General features: G+C 37.8%; 1 protein-coding gene and 1 non-coding gene across 2 annotated transcripts in view; both read right to left on the bottom strand.

Annotated features, from left to right (window-relative positions):
- LANCL2 (LanC like 2) overlaps positions 1-26658 on the bottom strand; it is a 49599-nt gene that overhangs the window by 9307 nt on the left and 13634 nt on the right. Inside the window, exons 3-6 of the mRNA XM_041723010.1 lie at positions 7595-7802; positions 6613-6760; positions 5376-5522; positions 3605-3787 (exon numbers count right to left, since the gene is read on the bottom strand). Coding sequence (XP_041578944.1) covers positions 3605-3787; positions 5376-5522; positions 6613-6760; positions 7595-7802 — 686 coding nt within the window. The remainder of the gene's footprint in view (positions 1-3604; positions 3788-5375; positions 5523-6612; positions 6761-7594; positions 7803-26658) is intronic.
- Positions 18963-19068, bottom strand: LOC121472469. The gene has a single exon (XR_005982933.1). It is a non-coding gene; the product is annotated as a U6 spliceosomal RNA (small nuclear RNA).

Raw genomic sequence — 26658 nt, 5'->3', positions numbered from 1 at the left:
GCTTCAATGAATGCAGATGCTTGTAATTTGAGTTAACAATACCCTGAGAGTTGGGACGCCTGGATGGCTCAGTGGTTGAGTGTCTGCCTTGAGCTCAGGGCGTGATCCTGGGGTCCTGGGATTGAATCCCGCATCGGGCTCCTTGCAGGGAGTCTGCTTCTCCCTCTGCCTGTGTCCCTGCCTCTTTCTGTGTCTCTCATGAATAAATAAAATCTTTAAACAAACAAACAAACAAACAAACATAAAAAACCTCAATAACTTGAGAGAAAATGGAGCCTTGAGCTGTGTTTCTCTAGCTTTGCATTTCTACCTCTCCACCCACCAACTGTGCCCTGTCTCTGCCCGCACCACCCTCTGCCTTGGTCAAACACGAATCTCACACTTCACTCACACCTCTGATTGTAAAACTATGCCATATATGCCTTTTCATTTTTTTAAAAAGACTTTATTCATTCATTCATGAGAGACACAGAGAGAGAGGCAGAGACACAGGCAGAGGGAGAAGCAGGCTCCATGTAGGGAGCCCAATGTGGGACTCGATCCCGGGGCCTCAGGATCACGCCCTGGGCTGAAGGCAGGCACCAAACCACTGAGCCACCCAGGGATCCCCCATATATGCCTTTCCAAATTAAAATTGATGCCTTCTGCCCCCAGAGATTCTGGTGTTCCTTGCCTTCCTCATGTTTGAGAATCTGGATGTAAATGGACAGAACTGAGCTTTATTGGTCTTAGTATGTCTTTGTTCCATGCTTTCTAGGAGAGAACTTTCTGTTTTGGAGTAAACAGAGCAGGGACAGAGGTTCAAATGATATTCTGAGCCAAAGCTGGACAGGCAGCAGCTGGTCTGAGACATCTGTGGCATTGCTAATAGCAGAGCTCTGCTATGTTTGCTCCCGGCGTGACTAGCAGTGGTGGAAACAGATGGCAGTGCTGGTCAGCAGGCTAGTAGAAATGGACCTCCTTACACTGATGGACCCACTGGAAGCCCCGGCTCCTGATTATCTGCTTACCACTGGCTCAGGGGTAGGGGTGGGGGAGACCCTCAGAAGGCAAGACTATTAGTCATGCAGGGTGCCTCCTTGTATTGCTTATTCTCTTCAGTGTGAAAGACAAAAACGAGTCTGACAAAAGTTTTTACTTTTTATCAGTTATGCAATCTTTTTTGAGTATCAAAGGGTCCTTTTTTGTCAACAGTACATTCCTATTATGGTTGGATATTTATGATATTATAGATTTATCTCTGTCGCTGAAATTACAACAATCACTCTAAAGCCTCTAAAAAGGGAGGCAGCAATTTGAACAGAATTCTCTTAATTTAAAAACTGAGGTGCTGTTAAGAAGATGAATCATAAAGTTCTTCTGATTTGCAAAGAGTTTATTTCACTGTGTTTTGCTCTGACCGAATATCATAACTTTCTGAGTTATTTTCTTAAATGCTCATGCCTTTTATATTTGAATACTTTAGGTGTTACTGTTGTGGGGGGGAGGTGAAAAATTCTAAGAAATTAGCCTAAATCATGAGTGGTAATTCCCCACAATTTTTCTAAATAATTTATTATGGTTAGTCACAAAGGGAAAATAAAATTGATTCAGAAACTTTTGTTATTTCCAAGTAGAAATATGAATTCTGCTTCATTAATTCTGTCTATTTCTACAAAACAAAGAGACTTTGCCAAGACACTAATCATTCATTGTGGTTACTGTTAGGTACTACTGGGCAGAGGACTTGAAAAGACATTCTTGCAAAGAAGACCTACAGATGGCTAACAGGCAATGAGAGGACATTCAACGTCACTAATCACCAGGGAAATACAAATCAAAACTATAATGAAGTATCATCTCACACCTGTCAGAATGGCTAAACTCAGAAAGACAAGAAATCATAAGTGTTGGAGAAAATATGGAGAAAAAGAAACCCTTGTGCATGATTGATGGGAACGTAAATTGGTTCAGCCACTGTGGAAAACAGTATGGAGGTTCCTCAAAAATTTAAAAATAGAGATAAGCATGTGGTCCAATAATTCCACTACTGGGTATTGACCCAAAGAAAAAATAAACACTAATTCAAAAAGATATATGCACCTCTGTTTACTGCAGCATTATTTATAATAGCTGAGATATGGAAGCAACTTAAATTTCCATTGACAGATGAATGGATAAGATGTGGTGTGTGTGTTTATATATATATATTTCTCAGCCATAAAAAAAAGATGAGATCATGCTATTTGGGAAAACATGGATGGAGCAAGTGGATATTATGCTAAATGAAATAAGTCAGACTGAGAAAGGGGCAAATAGCGTTAAGATTTCCCCCATATGTATTATCTAAAAAAGAAAAATGAATAAACAAACAAAAAGTAGAATCATACCTGTAAATACAGAGAACAAATTGACGGTTTTGGGAGATGGGCAAAATAGGTGAAGGGGAGTGGGCGGCACCGGCTTCCAGTTGTGGAATGAGTAAGTCATGGGAATAAAAGATACAGTGTAAGGAATGTAGTCAATGACACTGTGATAGCCTTGCATGGTGACAGACGGTGGCTACATTTGGGAGCACAGCATAACACAGAAGTTTGTGGAATCACTACACTGTATGCCTGAAACTAGTAAAACATTGTGTGTTTAAAAATTTTTTTTTAAGATTTTATTCATTTGGGAGCTGGAGTATACAAGTGGGGTGGGGGAAGAGCAGAGGGAGGGGTTGAGAAGCAGACTCCCTGCTGAGCACAGAGCCCAAGGATCATGAACTGAGTTGAAGGCGACACTTAACTGACTGAGCTGCCCAAGGTGGGCTCAAGTAAGAAATTTAAAAAATAAAATGTGGTAGTTTTCTAAAAAAACTTGAAAACATATTTTCTCTTTACACATTCATTTTTTTTCCAAGAAAGGATAAAAAAACTTAAATGTTACAGAATATAACAATAAGCCGTTTATAATTTCAACTCCTATGTAAAGTGTTAAGAAAACACTTAAAAACACGTGAAAAAAAAACCAGAAGCATTGTTTGCTTTCAACTTACAAGGTTAATTCTTAGTTCAGGAGAAAAATCAAAGTATTCTTAATATTGTGTCTAAATATTATCTTGAGACTACCAAAATTAATCAGTAAAGGTACTGCCTATTTTTCTGTAACCCTTCATATGTGTAAAACTTTAAACATCACACTTATCCCTTATGAGTGATTTTATAACAATTTTAAACCCAAATTTAAAAGGCCCTGAATAAGCATCATCATCCAATAATAGTCTTGACTCAAGCAAGAAAATAAAATGATCTGAAGTCAAAAAAGCATTTGGTTATAAGAGCGCCTCTGCCTTATCGGACAGTCATACTCTGAATAAAATCATCACTATGCTGTCACCCAGGTTTTCTTTTACACATGAATATAATTCCCACTAACACACACAAACACATACACTTACACTTACAGCTCCAACCACAGGGGTGATAAAGCGAAACAGGGAGACTTTGTTCTGTAAAAACATGAATTCTAAAAGGTTTTTAGTTTGCAATCAAATGTGCTGGCCAGGATCAAACTGCAAACCTAGTAGAGGAAAAAGTGGATTTCTAAATATTAAATGCTTATGATATGTGGAAGTTCTGACCTTGTAAGCTTGCATAAGCATGTGGATGACACCTGGGGCACCGTGACACCAGTGGACCAAGCGATCTGTTTCGTTGCTTAATGATGACGGATAATTCCCAGATCGGAATCTTTTGTGGCGCACATAATCAATACTAGGCTTCACCATTTCTGTCAAGGTTTCTTGGTCCACTTTTGCTGCTGGCTTTAAATAAATAAATAAAAACAGAACAATGAACTTATTTTTTCTTAAGTTTTTTTTTTTTTAAGCCTTTGTATTATAGTTAATATAACAAAGCATCAATTACCTGGGCTACTTGAGAAGCATATAAAATTCAAATTAATTCAATTATCTGGGTATTTAAGACTTGGGCAGGCCTTTTTTTGTTTTAGCTTTTTTTGATGCTGAAGATAGAGACTGAAGGGCATCTGCTGGAGAACTGCCTTGCTCAGCGCAGATCAGGAATTGCTCCGTCCCACTGCCAGGAGGCTGCACTGTGGACGGGCCCTAAGTGCTCAGCAGGGAAGAAGCTCGAAAGAGTCAGCTCCAGCATACCACTGTCTAGTGGTCGCTACGAGAAAACTGACACTGATTTATATAGAGAATTTTGACTAAATAATACTTCCACGTTCTTCACTTTAAAAACAGATAAACGGGACAACCTCACGGGCGTTTCTCTCAGGGAAACCCCTAATATCTAACAAAATTAATCTCAACACCTACATCTAAACTAGGTTATGTCTCACTGGTGTGGTTTCCGTATTGTTATGTTCCCCTAACATTATCATTTAAAAAGAAAGTTTCGAAAGCTAGTGGTAAAACATTTTCCTGGGGAAATAGAAAACACACACAAACCAACTTTCCAGAATAACAATGCTATTTCTAAATGAGATAAGGAATTCTAGTTACTTTGGAAACATGTGTCTGCACTATAAAGAAAATGTCACAAATTGGAATATATTGTTTTACTGTCTACAATAATAAACAAAGACAACTAAGTACCAGAAAAGGGCACATTAGTCCTGATTAGATATGAATTTCCTTTACTGACAGAATAGGTTTAAGAAGGGAATTTGAAATAAAAATTTTAAAAAAGGAATATATGGATTTTTAGTAAAAAAAATATCTGAATTCTAGTCCATGCTTCTTGCCCAGCTTTGCGATTCTGAACATTAATTAACTACTCTGTTGTGGGTGTGGCAGATAAAGAAAGGTATAATTGAAAAAAAAAAGTAGGCTACACGTGTACAGAGCAGGGGAGGGAACCGCAGGCCACAAGGCTGGAAGCAGGGTGACGCAGTATTCGGGGTGGAGTCTCCATCTGCCGCACAGAACAGCAAAGACTCAACCCAGTAGATGTCAAGTATGATTAAGAGACAAGAGTATACACACAACAATACACTAGTAAAAATTTAGAATACAACTGATAGCAAGTTGGGGGTACCTGGATATGGAAAGTCTCTGCCCCTGTTTGGATTCTGGAGGCCCTTCTGCTCCCTGAAGGTTCCCCTCTATCCAGAGAGTAACTACTTCAATGAGCAGAAAAACATGGACAAAGAAAAATGTAGGCAACAGACACCTAACCCAGTACAAAGCTGCGTGTGGAATGTGCTCTGAGCACCTCCCTGCTTGGGGTTCATGAAGCAGAGCTAAGCATCTATGATTCAATGTAGGATCCTTAGTTTATTCCAGCCTGCTTGACTTATACTAAAATTTCAGTCCCCATTTTCTATTTGGTCAAACACTTCATGCTGCAGTCACTGTATTAGTATTTCAGAGCATTTGTACTTACCTGCATTAACATGTAGTAGATTCCAGCCATGCCATGGGCTGCTCCTACATACTGCTTCCTGTGCCACTGATACAGCAGCGGACAGCGCTCGGCCTTCCTTTCTTCCCTTGACAGAGTCTTGCCTGATTCAATAATAGCACAGACCACCTATGGAGATAACGAGACCGTGTCATTCTGGACACCATCCTGCTTTCATCTAATACTAACAATTCTATATAGATTACCTAATTTAAAAATCCTTAAAGCAGCCAGTAGCCACCACTGTTATTGTTAGTTTACAAACTAGTAAATAAAGGCAGAGAGAAATCAGAAGACGATCTCGGAGTGAAAAAAGAAATTAGGAAGTCAAATTAAAAGTTTTTTGTATGAACAGTTTACTGGAATATAGAAAAACTTCCTTATAAAAATCAGACTGAGTTGCCTTGTCACTGCAATGCTTCCTCCAAGACTGGTCGTACATCTAGGAGAGGCTGGAGGAACTGGCCTTATTTATGAAAGGCTAATGAAATGAGGTCTATTGAGGAAAGCGGATTTTAGTTAAATCAAAAGAATATCATATCTGTAATGACTATGTAGCAAAGACACAAATTGTTTCCTCCTATCCTTTCTCTCTTCATACTTCGGTAACCACGCTCCAAGTTCTAGCTGGGCATCGGGCCTCTTCGCTACAAACAGACACAGTCCTTTGACTAAGTTCTGGAAATAGGATGTGAGCAGAAGTGAAGCAGACCACTAACTTCTGGATCACAGCCTTAAAAAAGAAGGTACTTATCCTCTACTTCCCCCCCAGTCTTGAGTGGAACGGTGCTCAATTAGCTTTAGTCTTGCAGATAAGGGCATGCCCCTAGGATATGGGAGAGAATGCGAGAAGAACCCAGATCCTTAGCCATATTCACTGGGACAGCCTACCAATTCAGATACTTTATGAAAGAGAACTAAATATTCAATCTTTTTGAAGCTGCTGTTGTTTGGTTCTAGTTAAAACGGGTGAATTAACAGGCTAAGAGGACAGATTTTTATTTTTTATGATTTTGTTTTATTTTTTTTTGAGGACAGATTTTTAAAGAACATTCCTAGAAAGGAAAAAAAAAGGAGCTATTTATTGATTTTATGAGCTGCCTTAAGAAATCACTCGTTCCTACCTAGATGCAGAGTCCAGCCACTAACATAGTTCTGTGCTAACAGACGGGTTGGAATGATAGGGATGGCCCCACAGTTGGCGGCAGCCCCACAGTACCTCTTTAATAGCTGACTCACACACGGTGCCTGGACCGATCTCCGTGTTCAGGTAGAGTAAGGCATACAGATAACCTGCCCGTCCATAAAGCAGCTCATCGGGAAGGTCTGAATCGCGGCACACGATGGTTCTCTGGAGCTGTAAAAGTCTACCCAACAAGAAAAATTCTGTTTTCCCAGAGAATGTCTGAAATACCTCTTCCTAAAGCTGTTGGTAACCTAACACCTTAGAAATTACCTGTTATTTGTTTTTAATTTAGAACTGATTTCAAGAAATACAAACAAAACCCAAACAACAAAAACCTATGACACTAATTTCTGTCTCAGATGTCACATTAATAACAATACATCCTTCTGTTCAAAATATCTATCTTTATATCAGTCTAAACCATGTAAGAGACGATATTCAATTTTGAAACCCAGAATTAGAAGGAAGTGATTTAAAATTTAAAAGAAAATAGTACTAAAATGTAGTCAATGCTTGGGAAATAGCTTGAGTCGCTCTGTCTTCCAGGCAACATCAACTGAGCAGCATGTGCCAGATACTCCGCCAAACCAAGGGAGTAGGCCCTGATTTCTACCCCTTAAAAAAAGAATGTAAACCAATGGGTGCAATAAAAATTTTATACTTTCTAATTGTTCCAAAACAATAGAACCTAAAAATAACTTGGTTATGGTACTGAATCTAAGGCATATGAGCTAATTTTCACGTGACGAAGGCAACCAAAAGTTACTTAGGGAAAAGATTAGAGTAACATCATGTTTATTTGTTCCAAAATTAAGGCCGACACAAGCTTGGATAGAAAGGGAGGCATATGATCTTATCATTATGTTTAAGGTTAATATACAAACCTCTTCACTTCTCAGAAAGACCTGTTTGCAACAGCAGATTAATTAAAAAATAATTTCCTTTTTCAATGTCTTTCTACATAAGACCTTGAATGGAGAATTTAGACAAAATACTTCCAGTTTTAAAAACTCACTTTGTGATGCATTCCTGGGACTCGCAATCGCTTTTGAGTTTATGATATACCACAGCTCCTACAGCAAGGGGTCCAGCATCTCCACAGAGGAAAGTGACCCTGCGGCCGTTGAGATTCCGAAGTGTTCTCTTCACGTAATCCAGGGATCGGAGCAGGTAGGTCTGGTCGCATGTAACCCGGTACAACTGTAGGTACAAAAGAGCTATGCCTGCAAAATTCCCCCACCCCCAAAGAAAAGCATGATTACCTTTCTTTTTCACTTTCAGGGCATTATTTTATGATCCTATGAAAAACTTAACCTAAACCCTATGTTTCTGAAGGAGCACCATCAAATAAATTACGTATGGTACAACTTTTAAAAACAGAAGGAAAAAAAAGAAAAAAGAAAAAAAACCCCTCAGGGTAGAAAAAGCTTAAACCATTTAAATTAAATCCATCACCTTGCCAATGGCTCTGATACAGTGACTCAGTACTTCCTAGACAAGGTAAAACTTAACACTTCCCACGCATTCCCATTTTCTGTACATCCAGTTCAAGATTTTATTCCTTCTCTGGATTGTAAACTAACTTGGATCCTTTTCCTTTTACTTCTCATATAATCCTTTCTCCTATCTTATCCAAGTTAAATAATTACTTTCTAAGTTTTACATCCTCTTTCTAATTTTTATATATTTCTCACAATTTTCCAATTTTTTTTAGTGACTAACCTATCCAAATGACCAACGAACCAGTGAGTCAACTCACTGCCTATGGAAATGCCATATGAGGCAGAGCAAGATAACAAACACACAAGGCAGTTTATCACCTATGCAACCTTCTTATCTTAAAGATTTTATTTATTTATTATTTAGGGAGAGAAAAGACTCCCGAAGATTCCGAGCTGAGTGTGAGCCCGACAGGGTGCTTGATCTCAAGACTCTAAGACCATGACCTGAGCTAAAACCAAGCGCTGGAGGCTTAACTGACTGAGCCATCTAGGCACCCCACAACCTTCCTATTTTGAAGAACAAATCTGGACACGTAAGTGAACCAGAGAGATCTTTTTCCAAAAATCTACAGAGGATGACCTATATGGCTTCTGAAAGAAGCCTATTATTCCTGGACTCCAGTTACTATGATGGTTACATAAAAAATCCATCTGTATAAATATAAACTTAATAAAATATAAAGTATTGAAGGAAATGTTGGGATTCTCTAATATTATGTTGTCTAATATCCTACTCTCACTTCTATTATTTTTCATTTTGCTTTTTACTTTGTTTTGTTTCATTTGAGTATAATTGGCACACAACATTACAGTAGTTTCACATGTACAACATAGCATGTTGTACAACTGGTGAACAAGTCTGTGTTCTGCTACACGTTTTGCTTTTTAAATTTCTCTAAATAGGTAGCTTCTTTTTTCATTAATTCTCCATTTCAGGGTATCCTCTTTCCCTTTCAGATGCTTAACATCTCTCTCTCTCTCTCTCCATACATTTGGAAAGTCCTTTTCGCATTATCCATTTCCTGGAAGTTGTTAAGTCAGACAGATATAAAAGTACGCATTTGTAAGCCTTGGAAAAGTATCCTTCCATATGAATTAGTTACGCGCTCCTGTATTTGTTTTTGTATTCAAAAAATTCAAATTATATACATATAGAAAGCAAGTCAGGGGTGCCTAGGTGGCTCAGTTGGTTAAGCAGCTGCCTTCAGCTTAGGTCATGATCCCAGGGTCATGCCCCCTGTGGGGAGCCTGCTTTTCACTCTGCTTCTCCTTGCTCCTGCTCTCTCAAATAAGTAAATAAAAATTAAAAAGTTTAAAAAAAGTAAGTTAAATACCTACAAATTTCAAATGTAGTCATTATAAAAGGTTTACAAATAAGTACTTCATGATTGACTCAGAAATCCCTAAAAAATAGAATGATGATGTGGGCAGCCTATGAACCTTAAAACCTATCGTTATGTATGTATCATATCTTAAATATTTTAATTACTACATTAATTTTATAGAGGGAGCAAAGGCAGAGGGGAAGATAAGGAATCTTAAGCAGGCTCCATATCCAGCACAGGGCCCAATGTGGGGCTTGATCTCACAACCCCGAGACCATGACCTGAGCCAAAAACAAGAGTTGGACACTTAACTGACTGAACCATTCAGGCGCCCTATTTATTTTCTTAATGTTACAGTCAGGTCTTTTTTTTTTTTTTTTTTATTTAATTAATTTGTTTGTAAGTAATCTCCACACTCAACATGGGGCTCGAATTCTCAATCCTGAGATCAAGAGTCACATGCTCTTACAACTGAGCCAGCAAGATGCTCCAATGCTCAAGTATTTTATTTTATTTATTTTATTTTATTTTATTTTATTTTATTTTATTTTATTTTATTTTATTTTATTTTATTTTATTTTATTTTATTTTATTTTATTTTATTTTATTTTATTTATTTTTATGATAGTCACACAGAGAGAGAGAGAGAGAGAGAGGCAGAGACACAGGCAGAGGAAGAAGCAGGCTCCATGCACCAGGAGCCCGACGTGGGATTCGATCCCGGGTCTCCAGGATCGCGCCCTGGGCCAAAGGCAGGCGCCAAACTGCTGCGCCACCCAGGGATCCCTGCTCAAGTATTTTAAAGCAAATGATAGGCAAAATATTTTTTTTGAAAGATTTTATTTATTCATGAGAGACACACACAAAGAGAGGCAGAGACACAGGCAGAGGGAGAAGCAGGCTCCATGCAGGGAGTCTAACGGAGGACTCGATCTTGGGTCTTTAGGATCAGGCCCCGGGCCGAAGGTGGCGCTAAACCTTTGGGCCACTGGGGCTGCCCCGGCAAAATATTTAAAAAAAAACTCATCCTAACATTTCACCTTTAAACACTTCAGTATGATTATCTAAAATATATAAACCTATTTCTATAAGTCAAAATAGCACTATAACTATCGAATGAATAATTGATAAGTGAAACTGAGCTGTGATTTTTTTTTTTTTAAGTAAATCTTTGTCAGTTTTGGTACCACTATCATCCTTGCTTCATAAAAGTAACAGGAACTATTCCTTATTTTCAGGAACTATTCCTTATTTTCCTAACCTCTGAAACAGTTTATTTTTTATTTTTTAAAAGATTTTATTTATTCACAAGAGACACAGAGAGAGAGAGTCAGAGACATAGAGAGAGGGAGAAACAGGCTTCCTGTGGGGAGCCTGGTGCAGGACCAAATCCCAGGACCCCGGAATCATTCCCTGAGCCAAAGGCAACCACTCAACCACTAAGCCACCAAGGCATCCCTGCCTGAAACAGTTTAAAAGTAACAAAGAAAAAAAGTAACACTGAGAGTTCCTGTTGTCAATTATTATTAAACATTTTTTTTAAAATTCAGAATAGTTAAGGTACAGTGTTATATTTGTTTCAGGTATACAAAACAGTGAGTCAACAATTTTATACATTACTCGGTGCTCATCACAAGTGCACTCCTTAATCTCTATCACCTGTTTCACCTACCCTTCCCCACCCACTTCCCTTCTGGACGCATCATCTTTATTCATCAGTCAATGGACATTTGGGCTCTTTCCATAGTTTGGCTATTGTTGATATAGTGCTGCTACCAACATTGGGGGGTGCGTACTCCTTCAAATCTGTATTTTTGTATAGTTTGGGTAAATACCTAGTAGTACAATGGCTGGATCATAGGATAGCTCTATTTTTAACTTTTTGAGTATGGAGGACGCTCCATACTGTTTTCCAGAGTGGCTGCAACAGTTTGCATTCCCATCAACAGTGTAAGAAGATTCCCCTTTCTCCACATCCTTGCTAACATCTGTTGTTCCCTGAGTTATTTTAGCCATTCTGACTGCTGGGAGGTGGTATCTCATTGTGGTTCTGATTTGTATTTCCCTGATGCTGAGTGATGTTGAGCATTTTTACATGGGTCTGTTGGCCATCTGGATGTCTGCTGTGGAGAAATGTCTCTTCATGTCTTCCACCCATTTTTAATTGGATAATTTATTGGGTGTTGAGTTGCATAAGTTCTTTTTTTTTTTAGAAGTTATATTTTTTTATAAGTTCTTTTTTTAAAATTTTTATTTATTTATGATAGAGAGAGAGAGAGAGAGAGGCAGAGACACAGGCAGAGGGAGAAGCAGGCTCCATGCACCGGGAGCCCGATGTGGGATTCGATCCTGGGCGCCAAACCGCTGCGCCACCCAGGGATCCCCGAGTTGCATAAGTTCTTGATAAATTCTATTCCTTTATAGGTAAGTTGTTTGCAAATATCTCCCACTCAGTACATTGTCTTTTAGTTTTGCTGTCTCCTTTGCCTGTAAAAGCTTTTTATGTTGATGTAGTCCCACAAAAAAAAGTGGCACGAGCATTTCCTGTTCTTTTAAAGAAATTGTCTATTTTAATTAGTTTATTGTTTGTTTTCCCCTAGTTTTACTGAGGTATAATTGACAAAATTGTAGATACATGTGTACAAAAGGGCGCTTTGATAGACTTATTCATGAAAACATTACCACAATCAGGCTGACACGTCTATTACTTCACATATCATTTTTTAAAAGTGTGTGATGAGACCACCTAAGATCTACTCTCTTAGGGCAGTTCAGCGGTTTAGCGCCATCTTCAGCCCAGGGTGTGATCCTGGACTTCCAGGGTCGAGTCCCACGTCTGGCTCCGTGCATGGAGCCTGCTTCTCCCTCTGCCTGTGTCTCTGCCACCCCCCCCTCTCTCATGAATAAATAAAATCTTAAAAAAAAAAGATCTACTCTCTTAGCAAATTTTAAGTATACAATACAGTACTATGAACTATAGTCACAATGCTGTACATTAGATCTAAAGAACTGGTATATCTTGTAACTGAGGCTTGTACTCTCCCATTTTTCCCACTCCACAACCCCTGGTAACCATGATTCAACTCTGTTTCTATGAGTTCAATTTTGTTTTTGTTTTTAGAATTCATATTTTTGTGAGATCATAGTCTGGTTTATTGCACATAGCATAATGTCCTCTAGACCCATTTTTGTTGTCACCAATGACAGGATTTTGTTTATTATTCATGTAAACATAGACAGAAATATATAAAAATACCACAACTTCTTTATTCATTCAACCATCATTGAATATTAAGGCTCTTTCCATATCTTGGCTATTGTGAATAATGCTGCAATGAACATAGGGGTGCATATATCTTTGTAAGTTAAGTTTTACTTCTTTGGAAAAAACCCAGAAGTGGAATTGCTGTATCATCTGGTAGTTCTATTTTAAACTTTTTACGTTTACATTTCCACCAAGAGTGTACTAGGGTTCCCCTTTCTCCGCATCCTTGCCAACATTGGCCATCTCTTCTATTTTTGATAAAAACCACCCTAGGGGATCCCTGGGTAGCTCAGTGGTTTAGCACCTGCCTTCAGCCTGGGGCGTGATCCTGGAGTCCTGGGATCAAGTCCCACATCGGGCTCCCTGCATGGAGCCTGCTTCTCCCTCTGCCTGTGTCTCTGCCTCTCTCACACACATCTCTGTGTTTCTCATGAATAGATAAATAAAATCTTAAAAAATAAAAATAAAAACCACCCTAACAGGATTAAGGTGATATCTCATTACGGTCTTGATTTGCATTTCTTGATTAGTTAGTGATGTTGAATATCTTTTCATGTATGTGTTAGCCATATGTATGCCTTCTTTGGGAAAATATCCAATTGGGTTGTTGGATATTTCTTACATATTTTGGATACTGACCTTTGAGCATAAATGTTTTGCAAATATGTTTTGCCTTCTTTGGGAAAATATCCACTCACGTTGTTGGATATTTCTCATGTATTTTGGATACTGACCCTTTAGCATAAATATGTTTTGCAAGTATTTTCTCCCATTCTATGAGCTACCTGTTTTGTTAACTGCTTTCTTGCTGTTCAGAACTTTTTAGTTTGATGTAGTCTCCCCTTGACTACTTTTTCTTTGTTGCCTATGCTTTTGGTGTCATATACAAATAACCATTGCCAAAACCCAGGTTAAGGAGCTTTACCTCTATGTATTCTTTTAGGAGTTTCATTGTTTCAGATGTTACATTTCAAGTCTCTGATCCATTTTGAGTTAATTTTTGAGAGTGGTGTAGGATAGGGGTCCAGTTTTATTCTTTTGCATGTAACTCTCCAATTTTCTCAAAATGATTTGGTGAAGAGATGACTTTTTCCCCACTGTGTGTTCTAATTGCCTTTGTCAAGGATTATTAACCATTTATGCATGGATTTATTTCTGGGCTCTCTATTCTGTCCCATTTCAACTATTTTTCTGTTTTCATCCCACTACCATATTGTTTTGATTACTATACCTTTGCCATATATTCTGAAATCAGAATTGTGATGTCTCCAGCTTTGTTCTTTCTCAAGACTGCTATTCTACTCTGGTTCTTTTGTAGTTTCATGCAAATTTTAGGATTTTTTTTCAATTTCTGTATATATATATATATATACACCACATCTTCATCTTCTTTATCTTTTCATCTGTCGATGGACATCTGGGCTCTTTCTATAGTTTGGCTGTTGTGGACTCTGCTGCTATAAACAGTGGAGTACAGGTGCCCTTCTGATCACTGTATTTGTATCTTTGGGGTAAATATCCAGTAGTGCAATTGCTGGGTTATAGGGTAGCCCTATATTCAACTTCTTGAGGAACCTCCAAACTGTTCTCCAGAGTGGCTGAACCAGCTTGCATTCCCACCAAGAATGCATAGGGTTCCCCTTTCTCCACATCCTTGCCAACATCCGTTGTTACCTGACTTGTTAATTTTAGTCATTCTGACTGCTGTGAGGTGGTGTCCCATGTGGTTTAGACTTATATTTCCCTGATGCCAAGTGATGTTGAGCATCTTTTCATGTGTCTGCTGACGATTTGTATGACTTCTTTGGAGAAATATCTGTTCATGTCTTCTGTCCATTTCTTAACTGGATTATTTGTTTTTTGGGTGTTGAGTTTGATAGGTTCTTTATAGATTCTGGATACTAGCCCTTTATCTGATGTGTCACTTGCAAATATTTTCTCCCCCCTCCTATAGGCTGCCTTTTGGTTTTGTTAACTTTCCTTTGCTGTGGAAAAGCTTTTTCTCTTGATGAAGTCCCAATGGTTCATTTTTGCCTTTGTTTCCCTTGCCTTTGGAGACATGTCCAGCAAGAAGCTGCTGAGGGTGAGGTCGAAGAGGTTGCCTCCTGTGTTCTCCTCTAGGATTTTGATGAATTCCTATTTCATATTTAGATCTTTCATCCATTTTGAGTATATTTTTGTGTATGCTGTGAGGAAATGGTCCAGCTTCATTGCAGAAGCATGTGGCTGTTCAATTTTCCCAACACCATTTGCTAAAGAGACTTCTTCCATTGAATTCTTTCCTGCTTTGTCGAAGATTCGTGGAACATGGCATTGAGGGTCCATTTCTGGGTTCTCTCTTCTACTCCATTAATCTGTGTGTCTGTTTTTGTGCCAGTAGTATACTGTCTTGGTGATTATAGCTTTGTAATAGAGCTTGAAGTCTGGAATTGTGATGCTACCAGTTTTGGTTTTCTTTTTTAACATTCTTTCGGCTATTCAGGATCCTTTCTGGTTCCATACAAATTTTAGGATTATTTTTTCCAACTTTGTGAAATAAGTGGATGGAACTTTGATAGGGATTGCACTGAACATAAAGATTGCTCTATGTAGCACAGACATTTTAACAATATTTGTTCTTCCAATCCATAAGCATGGAACGCTTTTCCATTTCTTTGTGTCCTCCTCAATTTCCTTCAGGAGTATTCTACAGTTTCCTGAGTACAGATCTTTTGCCTCTTTGGTTAGATTATTCCTAGGTATCTTATGGTTTTGGGTGCAACTGCAAATGGGACTGATTCCTTAATTTCTCTTTCTTCTGTCTCATTGTTAGTGTATAGAAATGAAACTGATTTCTCTGCATTGATTTTATATCCTGCCACTTTGCTTAATTGCTGCATGAATTCTATCAATTTTGAGGTCGAGTCTTTTGGGTATTCCACATAGAGTATCACGTCATCTGCAAAAAGTGAGAATTTGACCTCCTTGCCAATTCGGATGCCTTTTATTTCTTTTTATTGTCTGATTGCTGAGGCTAGGACTTCTAGTACTATGTTGGACAACAGTGGTGAAAGTGGACATCCCTGCTATGTTTCTGCTTAGGGGAAAAGCTCTCAGTTTTTCCCCATTGACAATGATATTTGCTGTGGGCTTTTTGTACATGGCTTTTATGATATGGAGATATGTTCCCTCTATCCCTATACTGTGAAGGGTTTTAATCAAGAAAGGATGTTGTACTTTGTCAAATGCCTTTTCAATGAGGTCTTTCACCTCATTGATTAAATTTATTCCTAAAGATTTTTCTTTGATGCTATTATAAATGGAATTTTTTTTTTTAGTTTCTTTCTCCAGTAGTTTATTCTTAGTCTACAGAAACACAACTGATTTTTGCATATTAATTTTGTACCAAATTTGTTCATCACTTCTAACAACTTTTTGTTAGGACCTTTAGGGTGTTCTCTTATCTAAGATCATGTTACCCTGCAAACAGAAAAATTTCACTTTTTCTTTCTGATTTGGATGGCTTTCTTTTTCTTGCCTAATTACTCTGGGTGCATGTATATATTTGTTATTTCTTCTTGATGAAGTAACTTTGGGGGGGGGGAAATGTCTGCTGTCAGCCCTGCTAAGGATTCTGAGGCTTTATCACAGCTTCCCTACAAATATGCCTACTCCGAACTTCTTGTTCCCGCTTAGGGGTGAATTCTTAGAACTGTATGCCTTCTCGTAATTCCATAAAGCCAGGCTATGTGTGGAGTCTCCTGTTTGCTCTCGCTAAAGAGTGCTGAATGCTCAAGTTTGTATGCTGTCTTCCAGTTCTACAGGGTTGAGCTGGCTTTCTACTTATTCTCAGTAACTGCCCACAAAGACTTGCACTCATTGCTCTCAGAGGCACACGCAACTATGGGGTGGAGTAGCATGTGGGTAAGGAGAATAATGCTAGAAATGCTTGTGGTCAGCTGGAGGGATTCAAAGGCCAAGTGTCCCCAGCAGCTTGTGGTCAGGTTTCCTAATGGAGTCTGTGAAGTGGTAAGACCTGTGTAACTTGAGTTTTGAGCACTGGCGGTTAAGCATAACAGCGCAGAATCTCCCTGCCCCTCAGTCATGTAGATCATCCCCGTATTCTGAAAGAGTAGGAAAGAAGTGGGTGTCTTTGACAACATCCTTTATAGCTGGGGAAGTTGGAAACTCACTCACATGCTCTCACTTTACTCTGTGGGAAAAACTGCAGGCCAAGTTTGTCTCTTTTGGCACAGAGCTGTGCCATCTTGGAGATGCAGTGACATAGGTGAAATGAAACTTTTCTGCTTACCCTCTTCACTCTTTCCAATCTCAGATTTTTTTTGTCCTCCCAATGGTGTACTGAACTTCTCTACTGGATTCCTGGGTCCCATAACTCACAAAAACTTATCAAAATCAGTGTTCTTTGGGGGGAAAGACGGTAGATTGCTGAATTGCTGATGCCATTCTCCTTGGATTTACTATTCTTTCAAGGTTTGGTAAAATTTCCCAGTGAAATTTTGAGGGTAGATCTTTAACAATATTCTCAAGTTTTTATTTGGAAGTTTGTCTATTTTGATGTTCCATCTCTTCTAGGGTGAGGTTTGGTAGATTATGTATTCACAAAGAATTATTCATTTTATTTACATTGTAAAATAAATTTATATACAGTGAAATGGAGTGTGGCTTCTAAATTTCCTGTTTCAATAGTTTCTCCGTCTCATTAATAGTGTTTCTGTGCCTTCCTCCCCTATCTGCAAACTTCCGTTTGGAACTTAATTACATAATTAAAAATAATCAATGTCACTATAAGCTTATGCTGGTTTCCCCAATCATATCTTGGCTATGGATTCCTCTCCTGTGGGACTGGAATAGTATTTGTCCTTTTGGCGGAAAGGGCCAGATAGCAACTTTATATTAAAGTCCCCATTCAGGGCAGCCTGGGTGGCTCAGTGGTTTAGTGCCGCCTTCAGCCTGGGGCATGATCCTGGGGTCCTGGGGCTGAGTCTCACGTCGGGCTCCCTGAATGGAGCCTGCTTCTCCTCTGCCTGTGTCTCTGCCTCTCTCATGAATAAATAAATAAAATCTTTAAAAAAATATAGAGTCCCCATTCAGTCTCATTGCATGCTCTTCTGTTTATTTCAAAATTCTTAATATAAATATATGCTAGCAGTAAGTGAGAGCTCTGGTTGCTCCACATTTTCATGAGGAATTGGTATTGTCAGTGTTTTGGATTTTGTCAATTCCCTAACAACATACGATGTTGACTACCTTGCATCTGTATTATCTTGTTTGGTGGGGGTCTTTTCAGGTATGTTGTGCATTTTTTATTTTTTATTTTTTTTTATTATTTTTTTTGTTGTTGTGCATTTTTTAATAGGGGTTTTGTTCTTATTGAATTTTAAGAGTTCTTTGTATATGTTCCATAAAACAGATTAAGTCTTTGCAAATATTTTTCTTTTAAAAAAACGGTATTTATTTATTTGAGACAGAGGACGAGCAAGAAAGAGAAAGAAAGCATGAGCAGGGAAGAGGGACAGAGAGAGGGAGAAGCAGACTCCCCACTGAGCAGGGGGCTCAATGTGGGGCTTGATCCCAAGATCTGGGATCATGATCTGAGCCAAAGACAGATGCTTAACCGACTGAGCCACCCAGGCACCCTACAAACATTTTCTTCTAATCTGTGACTTATCTTCCCATTCTCTTGACCTTATTTTTCACAGAGCAGTTTTTATTTTTAACATAGGCCAGATTACCATTTATTTCTTTGACTAATCATGCCTTTGGTGTCATATGTAAAAAGTCATTACCATACCTAAGGGCATCTAGGCTTTCTTCTAGGTTATCTTCTAGTTTTATAGCTTTCCATTTTATATCTAGGCCTATGATCCACTTTATTACTTTTGAAAGGTGTCTAAATTAATTTTATTGCATGTGCATGCCCAATTTTCCAGCATCACTTGTTAAAAATAACTATCTTCCATTGTATTGCTTAACTCCATTGTTAAAAACCAATGGAGCATCTACAGAAGACTAGATTTAAGTGAGTCTATTTCTGGGCTCCCTATTCTATTCTCTCCATCTATTGGTCTATTCTTGCACCAGTCCCACACTGTTTTGATTACCACAATTTTATAATATAATATAATATATTATTATACACACATGTGCACAAGCAGGGGGAGCAGCAGTGGGAGAGGGAGAAGCAGATTCCCCGCTGAGCAGGGAGCCTGACCTGGAGCTTGATCCCAGGACCTGAGCCAAAGGCAGATGCCTAACTTACAGGTGCCCCTGTGTTGTGTTTTGTTTTGTTTTTTAATGGAACACTTCATGATTTGTGTGTCATCCTTGCAGAGGGACCAGGCTAATCTTCTCTGTATACTTCCAATTTTAGTATATGTGCTTCCAAAACAAGCATAGATGGTATTGTGTTTTTAATTTCATTTTTTTATTTATTATTTTATTTATTTATTTATTTATTTATTTATTTATTTATTTATTTATGATAGTAACACAGAGAGAGAGAGAGAGGCAGAGACACAGGCAGAGGGAGAAACAGGCTCCATGCACCGGGAGCCTGACGCGGGATTTGATCCGGGGTCTCCAGGATCGCGCCCTGGGCCAAAGGCAGGCGCTAAACCGCTGCGCCACCCTGGAATCCTGTGTTTTTAATTTCAAATCAAACTTACTCATTGCTGTTACATAGAAAAGTGACTTACTTTCCTGCTTATTAACTGATATTTTTGTTATTTCTGATTTTTGACATAGAAAGATCATGTCATCCACAAAGCCAGTTTTATTTCTTCCTTCCCAATCTATATAACTTAAAAGCAAAAGACAAAAAAGTCTTTACTACAAGGGAAAACCCATAAGGCTAATAGGAGACTGTTCAACAGAAACATGGCAAGCCAGATAGGAGTGGAATGATATATTCCAAGTGTTGAAGGGGAAAAATATGCAAGGAGCTCGACGTGGGACTCAATCAGGCTATCAGGCCCTGGGCTAAAGGCAGCGCTAAACCGCTGAGCCACCCGGGCTGCCCCTAGACCCTTTTAACAGACCAAAACACACCCAGTATCTAGTTTTTTTGTTTGTTTTATCTTTTTTTCTTTCTTTTTCTTTGTTCTTTTTTTTTTCTTTCTTCTTTATTTTATGGACAAAACGACAAGATGGATAAATTCACCCCAAAGGAAAGAAAGTAGAACTCATGGCTAAGGGCTTAATCAATAAAGATATAAGTATGATGTCTGAACTAGAATTTAAAACAATGATTATGGGATGCCTGGGTGGCTAGTGGTTGAGCATCTGCCTTTGCCCCAGGGTGTGATCCTAGAGTCCAGGGATTGAGTCCCATATCGGGCTCCCTGCGTGGAGCCCGCTTCTCCCTCTGCCTGTGTCTCTGCCTCTCTCTGTGTGTCTCTCATGAATAAATAAATAAAATCTTAAAAATAAATAAATAAAAATTTTAAAACCCAATGATTATATGGATACTAGCTAGGTTTGAAAAAAGCATAGAAGACACTAGAGAATCCTTTATTACAAACATGAAAGAACTAAAATCTAGTCAGGTCGAAATTAAAAATGCTATAACCAGGCTGCAATCCCAAATGGAGGTCATAAAAATGAGGATGGATGAAGCACAGGAATAATACTGATATAGATGATAAAATTATGAAAAATAATGAAGCTGAAAAAAAAAAACAGGGAAAGAAAGGTAGCGAACCACCAAAAGTAGACTTAGGGAACTCAGCAGCGGATAAAAATGTAATAACATTTGTATGATAGTAGTCCCAGAAGATGAAGAGAGAGAAAAGGGGGCAGAATGTTTATTCAAACAATTGATAGCTGAAAACTTCCCTGAGGGAATGACACCGATATCAAAATCCAATAAGCACAGAAAACTCCCATGAAATTCAACAAAAGCTGACCATCAACAAGGCATATCATAGTCAAATTCACAAAATACACAAACAAGGAAAGAATCCTGGAAGCAACAAGGGAAAAAAAAAGTCCTCTATCTACAAGGGGAGATGGATCAGGTTCATAGCAAATCTATCCACAAACAGGAGTGGATGTAAATGTACAACCCTATTCCCAATGGGAAAAATATGCAGCCAAGAAGAAGTCCTTATCCAGCAAGGCTATTATTCAGAATGGAAGGAGAGATAAAGACTTTTTCCCAGACAATCAAAAACTAATGGAGTTTGTGATCTCTAAAACAGCCCTGCAAGGAATTTTAAGGGGAATTCTTTTGAGTGGAAAAAACCAAAACCAAAACAACAACAACAAAAAAAACAAAAACAAGAAAAACTAGAAAGGATGTAGAATATCACCAGAAACACCAACTTCACAGGTAACACAACACAATGGCACTAAATTCATCTTCCAATAATCACTCTGAATGTAGTAAATGGACTAAATACTCCAATCAAAAGACAGAGGACATCAGAATGAATAATAAAAAAAGATCTCTTAATAAGCTGCCTACAAGAGACTTATTTTAGAACTAAAGAATCCTGCAGATGTAAAGTGAGGAGATGGAGAAATCATCTATCATGCTAAAGGATATCAGAAGGAAGCTGGGAGTGGCCAAACAAAAAGAAATAAAAGGCATCCAAATTGCAAGGAAGGATAAAGCTTCCATTCTTTGCAGATGACATGATGTTCCATGTAGAAAATCCGAAAAACACCACCAAAAAATTGCTAGAATACGTGAATGCATCAAAGTTGCAGAATATGAAGTCAAATATGCAGAAATCTACTGTATTTCTATACATCAATAATTAAGCAGAAAAAAAAAAATCAAAGAATCATCCCATTTGCCCTGAAAACAATAAGAAACCTACGAACAAACCTAACTAAAGAGATGAAAGATATGTACTCTGAAAAATGATAGATTGCTTATGAAACAAATTGAGGAGGACACAAAGAATGGAAAAGGTTTCCATGCTCATGTATTGGAAGAACAAACACTTTTAACATGTCTGTGCTACCCAAAGCAATCTACACATTTAATGCAATCCCTATCAAAATACCATCAGCATTTTTCAGAGAGCTAGTACAAACAGTGCTGAAATGGATGTGGAACCAGAAAGGGCCCTGAATAGCCAAAGCAATTCTTAAAAAAAACAAAACTAGAGGCATCATGTATTCTAGATTTCAAACTATACTACAATGCTGTAGTCATTAAGACAGTATGGTACTGGCACAAAAACAGATACATAGATCAATGGGACAGAAGGGATCAGCTGGCTAGAGATGGGTGCTGGGTATTAAAGAGGGCAATTGTTGTGATGATTGCTGGCTGTTGTATATAAATGATGAATCACGGAAATCTACTCTAGAAACCAATATTGCACTCTATGTTAACTAAAATTGAAATTAAAAAAAGAGAAAGGTACTATATAATCATATATAAGGGGGACAATCCAATAAGAAGATATAACAATTGTAAATATTTATAAACTCAATATGGGAGCACTCAAATATATAAAACAATTAATAATAAACATAAAGGAGCTAATTGATAATAATACAATAATAGTAGGAAACTTTAACACCACACATACATCAATGGACAGATGATCTAAACAGAAAATCAAACAGAATTCAATGGCTTTGAATGATGCACTAGGCCAGATGGATTTAACAGATATATTCAGAACACTGCATCCTAAATCAGAATACTCTGGTGCACACAGAACAGTCTCCAGAACAGATCGTGCATTAGGTCACACAATAAGCTTCAAGAAACACAAAAAGACTGAAGTCATACTATGCCCCTTTTCTCACCACAACACTATGATATTAGAAGTGAACCACAAGAAACTATCTGCAATGGCCATAAATACACAGAGGTTAAACATGCTACTAAGCAATGAATAAGTGAACCAGGAAATCAAAGAAGATATTTAAAAATACATGGAATCAAATGAAAGTGAAAGCAAAACAGTCCAAAACCGTTGGGATGCAGCAAAAGCTGTCCTAAGAGAGAAGTATATGGCAATATAAGTCTACCTTAAAAAGGTAGAAAAACCTCAAAGAAACAACCTAACTTAACTGAAGGAAGTAGAAAAAGAACAAACGAAGCCTAAAGCCAGCAGAAGGAAGGAAATAATAAAGATTTGAGCAGAAATAAATTATATAGAAATTCAAGAAACCAATAGGACAGATCAATGAAACCAGGAGCTGGTTCTTAGAAAATATTAATAAAATTGATAAACCCCTAGCCAGACTTATCAAAAAGAAAAGAGAAAGGACCCATATTAATAATAAAATTAGAAATGAGACAGGAGAAACAACAATGAATACCACATAAATACAAACTATTTTGAAAAACAGACAATCTGGAAGAAATGGATGAATTTCCAGAAACATATAAACTACCAAAACCCAAACAGGAGGAAATAGAACAATTTGAACAGACCAATAACCGGCAAAGAAGTTGAATCAGTAATCAAAAATCTTCTAAAAAGACTAGGACCAGATGGTTTCAAAGGAGAATTCTACTAAACTTTTAAAGAAAAGTTAATACTTATTTTTCTCAAACTATTCCAAACAATAGAAATGGAAGGAAAACTTCCAACTTGATTCTATGAGGCCAGCAATACCCTGCTACTAAAACCAGATAAGGATTCCACTACAATAGAGAACTACAGGCCAATATCCCTGATGAATATGGATGCAAAAATTCTCAATAGAGTTACAGCCAACTTAATCCAACCAAACATTAAAAAAATCATTCATCATCATCAAGTGGGATTTATTCCTGGGTTGTAAGGTAGTTGAATATTCACAAACCAATCAGCATGATAACATCATATTAATAAAAGAAAGGATAAGAACCGTAAGATCCTCTTAATAGATGCAAAAAAAGCATTTGACAAAGTACAGCCATTCATGATAAAAACTCTCCAGATAACAGGTTTAGAGGAAACATATCTCAATGTAATAAAGGCCATCTATGGAAAACCTACCACAAACATCATCCATAATGGGGAAAAACTGAGAACTTCCTCTTAATGATCAGGAATAAGGCAAGGATGTCCACTCTCACCACTGTTATTTAACAGAGTACTGGAAGTCCTTGCCACTGCAATGGACAACAAAAAGAAATAAAAGGCATCCAAATCGGCAAGGGAGAACTCAAACTTTCCCTGTTTTTATTTTATTTTTTTTAAGATTTTATTTATTTATTCATGAAAGACACAGAGAGAGAGACAGAGACAGAAGCAGGCTCCATGCAGAGAGCCAGATGCGGGACTCGATCCCAGGTCTCCAGGATCACACCCTGGGCTGAAAGCGGCGCTAAATCACTGAGCCACCCCGGGATTCCCACTTTCCCTGTTTTTAGATGAAACGATAATCTAGATAGAAAATCCAAAAGACCACCAAAAATTTGCTTGAACTGATACATGAATTCAGTAAAGTCACAGAACACAAAATCAATGTACAGAAATCTGTTGCATTTCAATACACCAGTAATGAAGCAGCAAAAAGAGAAATTAAGGAATGAATCCCATTTACAATTGCACAATATCGAGGAATAAACTTAACCAATGTACTCTGAAGACTATAAAACACTGATGAAAGAAACCATGATGCAAAGAAACCGAAAGACAGTCCATGCTCATAGATTGGAAGAACAAATATTGTAAAAATGTCGATACTACCCAAAGCAATCTATATACACATTTAACGCAATTCCTATCAAAATATCAACAGTTTTTTTTTCAGAGCTAGAAAAACAATCCGTCAATTTGAATGGAATCAGGAAAGACACCAAATAGCCAAAGTATCTTTAAGAAGGAAAAACAAAGCTGGAGGCCTCACAATTCTGGACTTCTACTTATATTACAAAGCTGTAGTCATCAAAGCATGTAGTACTGGCACAAAAACAGATACACAGATCAATGGAACAGAATGTAAAACCGAGAAATAAACTCACAGGGGTCAATTAATCTTTGACAAAGCAGGAAAGAATATCCAATGGGAAAAAGACCATTTGTTCAACAAATGATGCTTGAAGAACTGGACAGCAACATGCAAAAGAATGAAACCATAATAAATAATAGAATAAATGCAAAATATGCAAAAGAATAAATGCAAAATGAATGAAAGACCTATATGTGAGAGCTGAAACCATAAGAATCCTGGAAGAGAACATAGGCAGCAAACGTGTGACATTAGCCATAGCACCTTCTTTCTAGATATGTTTCCTGAAGCAAGGACAAAAGCAAAAATTAACTATCGGGACTATATCAAAATAAAAAGCTTCTGCACAGCAAAAGAAACAACCAACAAAACTAAAAGGCAACCTATGGAATGGGAAAAGATACTTGCAAATGAAATACCTGATAAAGGGTTAGTATCCAAAATATATAAAGAACTTATAAAACTTAACATCCAAAAAACAAATAATCTAATTAAAACATGGGCAGAAGACACGAACAGGCATTTCTCCAAAGAAGACATGCAGATGGCCGACAGACACAGGAAAAGATGCTCTATGTCACTCATCATCAGGCAAATGCAAAACAAAACTACAAGATATCACCTCACATCTATCAGAATGGATAAAATTAACAACACAAGAACAACAGATATTGGCAAGGATGCGGAGAAAGGGGAACCCTCTTGCACTGTTGGTGGGAATGCAAAGTGGTGCAACCACTTTGGAAAACAGTATGGAGGTTCCTCAAACCTAGAATTATCCTATGATCCACAACTGCACTACTAGGTATTCACCCAAAGGATACAAGAACACTAATACAAAGGGATATGCGCACCCCGATGTTGATAGATAGCAGTATTATCTACAATAGCCAAAACATGAAGACAGCCCAAGTGTCCATCCACTGAGGAACAGATAAAGAAGGTGTGGAGTACATATGTATAATGGAATATTACCCAGCCATAAGAAAGAATGAAATCTTACCACTTGCATTGACATGGATGGAGCTAAAGATATACTAACCAAAATAAGTCAGAGAAAGACAAATACTACATGATTTCACTCATGTGCAATTTAAGAAAAAAAAAATACAAGCAGAGTGGAAAAAAAGAGAGGAGGGCAAACAAAGAAATACTCTTAAATATGAAGAACAAACTGATGGTTACCAGTAGGAAAGTCAGCAGGGGTGTTGGTTAAACAGGTGATGGGGATTACGGAGTGAACAGCTTGTGATGAGCACTGGGTGTTTATGGAAATGCTGAATCACTATACTGTATACTTGAAAATAATATTACACTAACTGGAATTTACTAAATAGAGACTTAATAAGAAAAAACATTTCCATCTTTCTAGCTACATTATTAATGTATTCTTACATGTTTACTTTTTTCACTAAAACCCTTAGCATATTAATAATAGTATTTGAAAGTTCCTGGTTTGATAATTGCAACATTCCTGCCATAGCTGATTCTGGGTCTGATGTTTACTTAGTCACTTCAAACTGTTTTAATTCTCTTTTCTTTCTTTCTTTCTTTCTTTCTTTCTTTCTTTCTTTCTTTCTTTCTTTCTTTCTTTCTTCTTCTTTTTTCTTTCTTCTTTTTTCTTTCTTTCTTTTCTTTTCTTTTCTTTTCTTTTTTCTTTTCTTTCTTTTTTCTTGCCTTTTTGTATTCCTTGTAAATTTTTTTTTTAAATTTTTTTTTTAATTTTTTATTTATTTATGATAGTCACAGAGAGAGAGAGAGAGAGAGAGAGAGAGAGGCAGAGACACAGGCGGAGGGAGAAGCAGGCTCCATGCACCGGGAGCCTGATGTGGGATTCGATCCCGGGTCTCCAGGATCGCGCCCTGGGCCAAAGGCAGGCGCCAAACCGCTGCGCCACCGAGGGATCCCTATTCCTTGTAAATTTTTATTGCAAGGTGGACATAATGTACTAGAAACTTCAGTAACCAGTCCTTTAGTAACGTGGCGCTGAGGAATAGGGAAGTAGCAGCATCCTATGGTCCTATGATTAGGTCTCATCTCAGTCTTTTGGTGAAGCTGTGCCCCTGGACAATGA

This window comes from Vulpes lagopus, chromosome 11 (assembly GCF_018345385.1).
Source record: "Vulpes lagopus strain Blue_001 chromosome 11, ASM1834538v1, whole genome shotgun sequence".
Lineage (NCBI taxonomy): Eukaryota > Metazoa > Chordata > Mammalia > Carnivora > Canidae > Vulpes > Vulpes lagopus.
The sequence above is the reverse complement of the archived record's forward strand: the minus strand, read 5'-3'. Positions and strand labels throughout refer to the sequence as shown.